At 39.3% G+C, this 11,442-nt stretch overlaps 1 protein-coding gene across 5 annotated transcripts; it reads left to right on the plus strand.

Annotated features, from left to right (window-relative positions):
- Window positions 1–4,980: 4,980 nt before the first annotated feature.
- Window positions 4,981–8,977, plus strand: LOC148032682 (putative leucine-rich repeat receptor-like protein kinase At1g68400). 5 transcript variants are annotated; one of them, XM_087683310.1, is made up of 3 exons: window positions 4,981–5,637; window positions 5,763–7,440; window positions 7,615–8,977. In XM_087683310.1, the coding sequence occupies exons 2-3, from the start codon at window positions 6,102–6,104 to the stop codon at window positions 8,262–8,264; spliced, it is 1,989 nt and encodes a 662-aa protein (XP_087539436.1). In that variant the 5' UTR covers window positions 4,981–5,637; window positions 5,763–6,101; the 3' UTR covers window positions 8,265–8,977. The 5 variants fall into 5 exon arrangements, with proteins under 5 accessions (XP_087539436.1, XP_087539437.1, XP_087539438.1 ...); XM_087683311.1 differs by having other exon boundaries at window positions 4,981–5,561; XM_087683312.1 differs by having other exon boundaries at window positions 4,981–5,549.
- The last annotated feature ends 2,465 nt before the right edge of the window (window positions 8,978–11,442 follow it).

Raw genomic sequence — 11,442 nt, forward strand, 5'->3', positions numbered from 1 at the left:
TCAAATTTGAAACTAGTCATGAGGTCATGATGAGGCAATCAAAGTGATCCCGCACTAGCTTTTGGAGGTTTTAAAGCGTCCCTCTGCAAGTGATGTCAACCCCTTTTATGATGTGGTGTTCAACCAGTATCCTAAGTCACACGCGATCTATCAATTTGAGCATACCATAGTTGATTTTTATGTCCAATGACAATAAAATTTGTAGACTAGCATAAATAAATATGTAGATTAAGGAAACTCCACGTGCACCCTAGCCACAAAGGAGCATGCACAAAGACTTCTAATACATGTAGACACTAGTATTAGTGATATTTATATTATGAGTCACCTTCTTTTGAAATCATGCATGCACACACAATGAGTCTCATGCCTAAAAAGGATGGAGGTTTCCATCAATTCTTTGCATCAAAGGCAAGAACCATCAAGGGCCATCATCCCTTTGTTTGAGAACTCAAGCTAAGAGTGAATGCTCCACCATCTACTTGCCTCTTATTTTACATAATTTGATTGCCAATATGTGAATATGCATAATGTGTTAAGCATGCCTTAGATGTTACCAAGCTAATTGTAGCATTTACATATGTACAAATGAGGTCAATTATAAGATGTCTCAACCAAGAGGGGACGTTCCACCATCTACATGCCTCTTATTTTGTATGATCTAATTCTTAAGTATGAAATGATGTGTCAAGGATGTCTTAGATTTTCACTAGTATAATTATAGCATGTAGATTTATATCAACAAGACCTATTCTAAGATGTCCATATAAATGTCAACTCAAATTTTGTAAGTTCCACACTTTACAAGAACTTTTCATTAAAAAATGGATCAAAAACCAAGATTGAAACAAATCTCATCAATCTTTAGATTTGAAAGTCTTGAAGCATTTACTAGTGATAGACTATTAACAATTGGCTTGCATGTGTAAACAATCCATAGTTGACATGCATACTATCTAGGTGGGATGCATATGCTTGTTGAAATGTTTTGACCATGGACATTTGACACCCAAAAATTAGAATTCTAGGCTTATGCTCAAGATACTCCAAATTTGTGTTCTCACCTGCATTTGTGTTCTCACCCACATTTTGTCTACTAGTGAAAACAATATCCTCCAATACTTAAAAATTCTTTACCTAAGAAAATTTTTTGACATTCATGAACTTGTTGTTCTCTTTTCAAGGTGAGACACACTCACTTGAATGCCCATGGAGGGGGCAACCCCTTTCAAGTATTAGCTAAGAAAGTGGGCAACTAATACACTAGCATTTTCCTACACGGAAATAGGATGGCTTGCAAGCCAAATGAATAGGCTTGAATGCACAACCTCATGATTATGAGTCCTGGATGCTAAGCATCCCTTTTGGGACAACTTGTTGCTCATCATAACATAACAATATCTCTTGATTCTAGTGTGCAACCTATAGCTTGTCCCCCCCCACCCCAAAAAAAAGATTTAAGAAACTAATAGTTCATGATCAAGAAAAGACTATTATGTACCCAAACAAGGCAACATTTGCAAATCTTTTTGAGTGTATCTAGTTTTTTGTAGCAATGATTCTTTATCCTTTGTGTTCAATTGTCATCAACACATTTGTAAATCTTTGTGCACATTTGTATCATCTATGATCTGCACACTTAGAGTCCATCATTATGAAGAACTAGTGAACATGACTTTTCATAGGGAAAATAGAAACATAATACCGTCTCTATGATTTTAGATAGGCTACAAACTCTTTCATGTAGTTGAGAGCATGCTAGTTTTTTCTAGTACAACTTTCCCAACAACTACTTTCTTTACTTAGTGAACCATTCCATATCAAATGTCTTCCTAAGTTATGAAGTAAGAGAGCAACTACTATGTCAATTATTATCCAAAAATTTACAACAACATAACTATTGCATATTCTAGAGAACAATATACTACACATGTTTCCCATATTGTACGTTCATGGGTGCAATACAACATCAATGTTTTCAAAGTTCAATTTGGTGACTTAGCCATATGAGCATGACTATAATGGGGAAAGAGAACACATCCTAATGCACAAAAAATGCTATGAAATCTTTTCTCTAGTGTGTAACTATGATAAGTGGACGAGAGAAAGACATCTCTATCCAAACTATGAGGAGTAAAGAGAAGAGATGAGCACTATCCTTGATGAAAGAAGTTACATTATGTTCTTTACTGTCCACTACGATTAGGGGAAGAGAAGTGACATAGAGTTGCCAAAACTAAGACATTTAAAGAAAAGAAGCAAGCACTACCTTCAAATCTTAGAAGTGAAAATATCTATAAAAAATAAGATAAAGAATCATTGAAAGAAAAAGCACTTATGTTAAAGTCTCATTACAAAGTTGTCATTCCCCAAATTATTTGGCTCAAATACTTGCAATAGCAACATTTCCATGAATTAAAATAATAACAATATCTTAATTTGATAATAGTAATACAATAGTTGATCATTATTATAAAAAGCATAGTATAGTCAAATAACCACATCATAATGGAATTCAGATAACATCTTCAAGGTACACTCACACCAAATAAAGGGGACACACATCCAAAACATGACCGACAAAAGCAAATCTATTTGCTACAATTTGTAGAGAGAGAGAGAGAGAGAGAGAGAGAGAGAGAGAGAGAGAGAGAGAGAGAGAGAGAGAGAGAGAGAGAGAGAGAGAGAGAGAGAGAGAGAGAGAGAGAGAGAGAGAGAGAGAGAGAGAGAGAGAGAGAGAGAGAGAGATTTACATGGTAGGAATAATCCCAAGATTCCTTATTGCATATCCCACATTTTAGGGCTCTAACCCTTGTGGATTCAAGCTTGAAATCGGAAACAATTGCACCAAGCATTCCACCACTATAAGGCAATCAAAATAGTTACTCCTAAGTATCATTCTCTTTAAACTATTTTTTGTCTTCTCTCCTATTTGAAACACCTTCCCTCTACTCTACATACCAATGATAAAAAAGTAAATTTGAAAAAAAAAGGTTTAGCTAAATAGCCTTAGATCCCTCGACTGATCAAATGCTTAAGTTATGGGAGAAGGGAATGAAATAAGAAATAGCATCTACTAATTTTTTGAGCAATGAGAAGTAACAATTAATTTTGACTCTCAAGAAACTGATTCTTTTGGGGAAGTATGGGAGCATAATGTATGCTCACCACATAGTGGTATTTTAGTGTGATCACCTTTAGGTCATGCACTTTCTCCATTTTACATTTCTCCATGATGGCCTTTTAGTGTCCTAAAGCCCAAGCTTGGACTATGCAACTTTAGAAGGATCCGTTATGGTCCAAATTCCAAAAAGCATCAACATTTTTTTGTGAACCTTCTCACATTGGGTCAAATTGGCCTACATGCATCCATGATCTTTTCCTAGTTTGTATTGTAAATTGTAAGACAAAAATGTAGAAAGACAATGATAATGCTTTCCATCAAAGTTTTTCTAACATACTTTAATTCTTGAGGAAGATGATGGTGATTAACAACTTGTTACTTCATACAATAATGGTGCTTAACAATGGTGAAGACAAGCATAAGCTTTTATTGAAGTGAGTTTTGTCTTGAAACCTTTGTTCAACACATACCATCACCACCTTTGCCAAGATGTCACACATGCTACACATATGAACTTATGGACTACATACACCTTGTGAATGTTTTTCATGTAGTCCATTTTGCCATTATCTATTAAAATGCTTTGTTGGGTTTCCAATAAGGTGCAGGTCCACCATGAAGCTAATTTACTAATAACGGGTTCCTCAACATTCCCTTGTTTGTGGAAGAAACTCACTTCTCAAAAGTGTGTGGTGGTTTTACTTTCCATCCTATATATCATTCGTTCATTATAGCCAACTATAATTAGTGAGATACATCCCATAATTCTTTGTGTCACGCATCAATCATAGTCAATAGCATAAGAGAATACATTGTAGTCCACCTAGATCCCTCAAAAGCCCTAAATATGTCTTCACATGTAGATAACAACATGACCGTTTTTGAAGGCACTAGTAACAATCATGTTTGCCATTTGCACGTCAAAGTGAAGATAATTAATTTAGGACCATGGAAAGGCAATGACCCATCAATGAAGTGTCATTGATTATGGTTGAAGGATTATTAATGCTTTTAAAAAAAATGCAAACTTGCACACCTCTCATAGCATACAAACACAACCATAGAAAGAACCTACTTTGAAAGGGCTCAACTATAATAGAGTTCAAGGTTTGATGAGAGAAGACAATCCCAAAGGTTTGAGCTACACCATCGAATACTCAAGAGGCCACAATATGGTGTGGCCTCACACTAAAATATCAACATACTTGATTTACATATTATACACATGGTCTACCGACATCAGCCTAGTTGATCCACACAATCTTATTCTTACCAATTGTTTATGACTTAATGATATTGCTTACATGTCAGTGCATAGTTGCATGCACACTAATGCATGGTATATTGGAGGAATCAATGCACACACACACTTACAAAGGATTAGGAAATGATCCTTGTCACAATCCAACTCATCCAAGAAAGCACCTGCTATGTAAAAAACTTGAAGGAAAAAACTATGCTATGGCATGTAGAGTTGGGTTGCACCTACTTACTTTGTACATCTCAAGCCTACATCCTTTTTAACAAAAGTATGTAAAAAACTTGAAGGAAAAAACTATCCTATGGCATGTAGAGTTGGGTTGCACCTACTTACTTTGTACATCTCAAGCCTACATCCTTTTTAACAAAAGTATACAGTACATCTTAAAAATATTTTGTTTTAAGTGTCACACTATTTATGAAGTGGGTGCTCATCATAACAAGAGGTCCACCTTATGGATATAACTACTCTAGGTTTTAAAACAATCATGTCATTGGCATGCCTTGAGAATGCCTAATAAAATTTGAAATGTAGAACAATAATGGGCTATTTATATGGCATAAGGCTAATCAATTCACATCTGAATTGAGTTTTTAAGACCGAATACAATAGCTTTTGCCATTAGAGACACCCTTACAATATTTATATGATACAAGATGTCCTTTTCTTGTGTATTGAAAGCAAGGGCTATATGAAATGCAAAACAAGTGACATACATGGGGTTTGGCCTTAGTATATATGCTGTGAACATTTGATTTCCAATGTGCTTCCTTATTGATGTCACGCTAATACTGAAGAGTGTGCTCATCATGACAAGAGATCCATTTGACTGATTTGGCTACTTAGGAACTTGAAAAAGTATTCATGTCATTGGCATGGCTTGTATTGGCCTTGTAGGACACAGACCTAAATGAATTTTAAGAAAAAAAGTGTTATATTGCCTCACCGAGGAATTTTATTAATAGGCCGAGCACCTTGAGTGATCCAACTACTATTGAGTGATGCAACTACTATTGTTGAGACCTAATGTCAGAGAATTATTGGAGGGGGTGCTCATTAGAGCAAGAGGTTTGTGGTTCGATACCCGCGTAGGCAGCTTGGGGGGTTTTGCGGCGATGATGTAATGGAACTTGGAAGGCAAGGCAACCAATGGGCTTGTAAGTTGTGCGTTTGAAGGTGTCTGACTCACTCAAGGGCCTTACCAAAGGATTTGAAGTTTTTAACGTCTTCTTTGTGCACCTTAAAGAAAGGGGTAATAAATGATGATGATTAATAATAAGGAAATGATGGTGTTCGATGAGATACTAAGGTGTTGAGGGACTTTAAAGAAATGATGATGGGCTTATTACTACTCTCACGAACTCTTTCGTGTTACAGAATCGAAGCGCGCCCTTTTGCGATGCGCCAACGGTAAGTACGTCACCCCACACACTCTCTCATCAGAGACATAAGCTGGCTCTCTCACAAAACATGTCATCTCACTCCCTCGCTCACTCACACTCTCTGTCTCACACACACACACACACACCCTCTCTCTCTCTCTCTCTCTGCCCCCCCTGCCCTAACACCATCATGACAGTAACTGCAACAGCAAGCTCAATGTGAGGACGACCAACAAGAACCCATGTCGCTCCCTGCTCCATAGCTCCCCTTATCGATCTCCCCCTTCCCCTCCTCACACACCCGGCCCTCCTCTCCCCTCCTTTCGACCCCCACATGGCCCTCACGCCGCCCCCCTTCCCATGGCACCTCCTCCTCTCCTCCTCCCTCGCTCCATTGCTCCTCCTAGCCCTCCTATCACCTTGCTCTGCAAACCCACATTCCTCCGTCGTCACCGACATTGCGGCTCTGATCCAGTTCAAATCCTCTGCAGACCGTGGAGGTCAGCTCTATAGCTGGACTGGGCAAAACCCCTGCTCCGGCCGCTGGTATGGAGTTGGATGTCAGAAAGGCAGGGTCAACCGCTTGGTCCTAGAAGGGCTGCAGCTGCGCGGCTCCATCGACCCACTACTCGGCCTCGACCGCCTGCGCATCCTGAGCTTGACCGGCAATTCTCTCAATGGCTCCCTGCCCAACTTCACCAGCTGGGCTTCCTTAAGATCCCTTTACTTGTCAGACAACAAGTTTAGTGGCCCCCTGCCAGACACCATCTCCCTCCTGGTGCATCTATGGAGGCTAGACCTGTCTAGCAACATGCTGTCTGGGCGTATACCGCCTTCTCTTGCACAGCTGACGAAGATTCTCACTATCAGATTGCAGAACAACATGTTCTCTGGGCCTATTCCTGCACTAAACCTGCACAGTTTACAGGATTTCAATGTGTCACACAATCAGTTGACAGGCTCAATTCCTAACTCTTTGTCAAACTTCTCCATTTCATGTTTTCTAGGGAATCAGCATCTCTGTGGAGCTCCTCTTTTAGTCTGTGATGCAAGCCCTCCCCTTGCTTCTAGCCACTCCAACCCTGATGTGATTGCGTCATCTCCGCGCTCGAGACCCTCTGAGCCCGCAACAAAGAAGACTGGAGCAAGAATTGGAACCAAAGCCCTTGTAGCTATTGTTGTTGGGGATGTGGCAGTTGTGGCGCTCATTACTTGCTGTTTCATTTTGTACTACTGGAAGAAGTATGCCTATCCTTCCGTTCCCACGAGGCCAAAGAAGACGAAGAAGAAGATGGAACCGGAGCGACTCATGTTCTCTGCCATGGATTATTCTGTGCACAAAGTGGAGGCTGACAAAGGGAGGCTTGTTTTCATGGATGGCACAAAACCATTTGAATTAGAGGATCTCCTAAGGGCCTCTGCCGAGATGCTGGGAAAGGGCAGCTTTGGAACTGCTTATAAGGCTGTGTTGGAAGACGGTTCTGTGGTTGCAGTAAAGCGGCTGAAGGATGCTAATGCGGCTGGCCGAAAGGAATTTGAGCAGTACATGGACCTTGTTGGAAGATTGAGGCACCCAAATTTGGTTTGCCTGAGGGCCTACTACTATGCCAAAGAGGAGAAGCTTATAATCTATGACTATTTACCCTCAGGGAACCTCTACTCTCTCCTGCATGGTAATGTTATTTTATCTACTGCTTTGCTTGTGAAGAAAGTGTCTTAATAAACTCTTGATGCGATCAGCACAATGCCTTTGGGTATCACATGGATGTGTCTTGTGATAGCTGTGTGTGTCATATGCTTTTCATCGGGTAATTTATTTTCTCATGTAACAATGGGACGCTTTGCAGGCAACAGGGGACCTGGACGAACGCCACTCGATTGGACAACACGAGTGAAGATAGCTCTTGGTGCAGCCAAAGGTCTTGCTTTTATTCACCATGAATGCAGGTCCCAGAAGCTACCTCATGGGAACATAAAGTCATCCAATGTGTTGCTGGACAAAAATGGGAATGCATGCATATCTGATTTTGGGCTGGTCTTAATGGTGAGTTCTTCCGTAGTGGCATCAAGACTGGTTGGGTACAGAGCACCAGAGCACATGGAGACCAAGAAGGTCTCGCAAAGGGGAGATGTGTACAGCTTTGGGGTTCTCTTACTGGAGATCTTGACTGGCAAGGCCCCCAGCCAATCATATGCAAGGGAGGATGACATAGACTTGCCCAAGTGGGTGAAGTCAGTTGTGCAGGAGGAGTGGACAGCTGAGGTGTTTGATGTTGAGCTCCTGAGGTATAAGAACATTGAGGAGGAGATGGTGGCCATGCTGCAGATTGCAATGTCATGTGTCTCGCCGACCCCGGAGCAGCGGCCGAAGATGGGGCATGTGGTGAAGATGCTGGAGGACATCATAGGAGACCAGCAGTCTCCATTAAGAGATGACTCATTTGACTCTCTGTCTAGGTCAGCCTCTATGTCTGAGGATACGGGAACCAGCCATTGAGAAGAAACCTGATAAAAGGGACACACTTGTGCTTCTCTGTCCAAGGATACCAGCCATTGAGAAGAAACCTGATAAAAGGGACACACTTGTGCTTCTCTGTCCAAGGATACAGGAACCAGCCAATGAGAACAAACATGGGAAACGGCCTAAAGACGGTGTTTTTCAAGCCAAAAGACCATCTAGATCATGTAGTTATTATGTATAAGGTAATGATGCTAATTGGGACAAATTCATTTATATTTGTACATATATATAGGAGAAGCATGGCCAGATGAGTAGAGATGATAGTACTTTCGGGGTGATTATGCAGCTGCTAACCATTGTTTCAATTGAATGAAATAAAAACATGATTCCGGATTGACCAAAAGCCTCTGAAGAATTTTGATGAAATCACAAGGGTTGGTGGAATGTTCTGAGTAGGGTTGGTGGTTGCAATTGCAGGCTAAGTGTTGCAATAACGATACATGGAGAGTAGCTGGGTTTGGTGGGTTGTAACTGTGCAGGCTAAGTGTTGCAATGCAGGATACCAACCCGCCCACATACATACATACATTGATCCAAGTCATCTAAAATCTTGATGTGTGTCTTTATCCCACATATATGCCTTGGTGAGGATTGCCATTTGGCAAATTGGCATACGGTTTGAGTGGGTTGTAATCGCAGGCTAAGTGGAGCAGAGGAGACACATGAAAGTTTTTTTAAAGAAAAAATAATGTGGTGGATTGTATATTAAGTAACAAAAATATTTACATCAAAATGCAGAAAAAAATAGGCAATAAGACCTTCATAGCAAAGGAATTGTTAAGACTATAGGGTTTCTTTTTATAGTATTCATAGTTGCTAACAAACTAGGCACCTTACAAATTCTAGTTCTATGCAATCTTGATTAAATTAGTTTCATAATGAAAATATATGAATAAAGCTCATCTAAGTCACTTAATCCTTTATATGGAACTCTAGATCTTAACACAAATTGGCTTTGATTCAAGTATATGTTATTCACAGCCCTAATGACCAATGTGCTTGAATCACAAAACTTGTCCGTTTGGAGCACACAACACTCCAAGTTACAATAAATCCATGTCGTACAAGTTCATCTTGTGATGAATATGGCCTTGTCATTATGCATATTGGATTTTATGAGCTAAAGTTGCTTCAATTGTAAGAGATTATATTCTAAATTGGAAAGATTTGTTTACTACATCTTTTTTTGCAAATATACTATCGCATTTTTGTAGAAGAATCCAAAATTTTGTGTGATGGTTAATACTAAAAATACAGTGACTACTACTATTACTACACACACACACAATTTAGAGGTTTGGCTTGGTAATCCCAACTTAAAATATCTATTCACAAGAGCTCATTGAATAGATATTTTAATAATCAAAACTATCACATTTTTGTAGAAGAATCCAAAATTTTGTGTGATGGTTAATACTAAAAATACAGTGACTACTACTATTACTACACACACACACAATTTAGAGGTTTGGCTTGGTAATCCCAACTTAAAATATCTATTCACAAGAGCTCATTGAATAGATATTTTAATAATCAAAACTATCTCCATGCATAATGCATATATTGTGTTGAACAAGGCATGTTGCCACCATCTTTGGGATATTCTATAGAAGCGTGTCACATCTCTTTAATAATATGCAAAATCATGCTTTTAGGATTCCAAAGGCTCTTTTAGTTGGCATATGATTGCTTGATTGTATGTAGTTCCAATAATAACATTCTGGTGATAGTCTGTCCTTGCTACCCTTGAAAGGAGGTAGTATGCAAAAGCATGCAGGATAAGCACAATCAGCTAGTAGACAATATTGACCCAAAGCTCTATTTGTGCATCATTTTCCTAAATCAAAACATTGACAAACATTCCAATCATGCATAGAAGTTGCCCAACCAATGTTAGAGTCCCAAACAACACAATTGGCTTCCATAATGGTTTGAAGATCACTAAGTGGAAACCCTTCCTATTAAAATAATCTCCTTGGTTTTCTCTTGGGGTAATGATCAATATGTAACTGCTATCTAATGCACTAACAACAAATGGCATACCTCAAATGCCTTGAAACACGTCTGTAAATTTTTGCATTTGTTGTGCTATTGCCCACTTTATGTACATACCGTACAATCCATACATGACCAATATGTAATTGCCATCTAATGCACTAACAACAAATGGCATACCTCAAATGCCTTGAAACACGTTTGCAAATTTTTGCATTTGTTGTGCTATTGCCCACTTTATGTACATAACGTACAATCCATATATGACCAATGCATCACAAATGTCCAAAACAACCAATTGTATAAATGATGTTGAGTCAGTGTACAAATTTGCTTTTAATTCTAAATTTGAGCTACTTGCAAGCCGACGTAGGGCCACACAAACTTGCTTCTCAACAAGTACTGCTATGTGATAATTCGTATTCTTCCATTGCATTTACAATACTAGCTTCACAATGAGATATTCAAATGTGCTCTTGCTAACTTGTAACTTACTTTTAAACATTCTATTTGAAAAGCTCCCAAAAAGCCCTTGCTCCATAAAAGTCTACAATCTAGGATAAGGCCAACATGATCAAGAAGCATGATGTCTTCTGTGAGCTATCCAAGCTCAACGAGTAATGTAACCTTGGGCCATACACTCCATCAATATATGCAAATTCATATGTCCTCATTAGCATTGTCCACATCACTTAATAGTAACTCAAACATTTTTTAAAAAAATGCGAGGTTGCTATTAATGTAAAGTAAATACAACACTGAGAAGTGTAATAGGTCTCAGGACCATTGGAGCAGCTGATTACAAAAAAGATTACAGGGCCATGTTGTCCAGCTTCCTAGCAAAAAGTCTGAATATCCAATGAGACCTCCTAAGAGGGTCTAACACAGAAAACATTTCTTCCTTTAGCATTCGAATAGCATCCATAGGCACAAAAAGCTACTTGCTCTTGAAAGCAACAAAGTTTCTTCTATCCCAAATAAACTTCAAGGTGACCACTGTCAATAAGCTTAGGAGTTTCCAAGAAGCCTCATCCAAGAGGCCTTGATCTGCAAAGAGGGCCGAGGTAAGGGTAAAATCTGCTCTGAGATTCGCCTCCCGTAGCCACTTCCTATCCTTAGCTCAGACTGGGGTAATGTACCTACAGTCCCAGATTGCATG

The sequence above is a fragment of the Lygodium microphyllum genome, chromosome 8 (assembly GCF_053477565.2).
Source record: "Lygodium microphyllum isolate KBCC chromosome 8, Lygodium_microphyllum_v1.1.10, whole genome shotgun sequence".
NCBI lineage: Eukaryota > Viridiplantae > Streptophyta > Polypodiopsida > Schizaeales > Lygodiaceae > Lygodium > Lygodium microphyllum.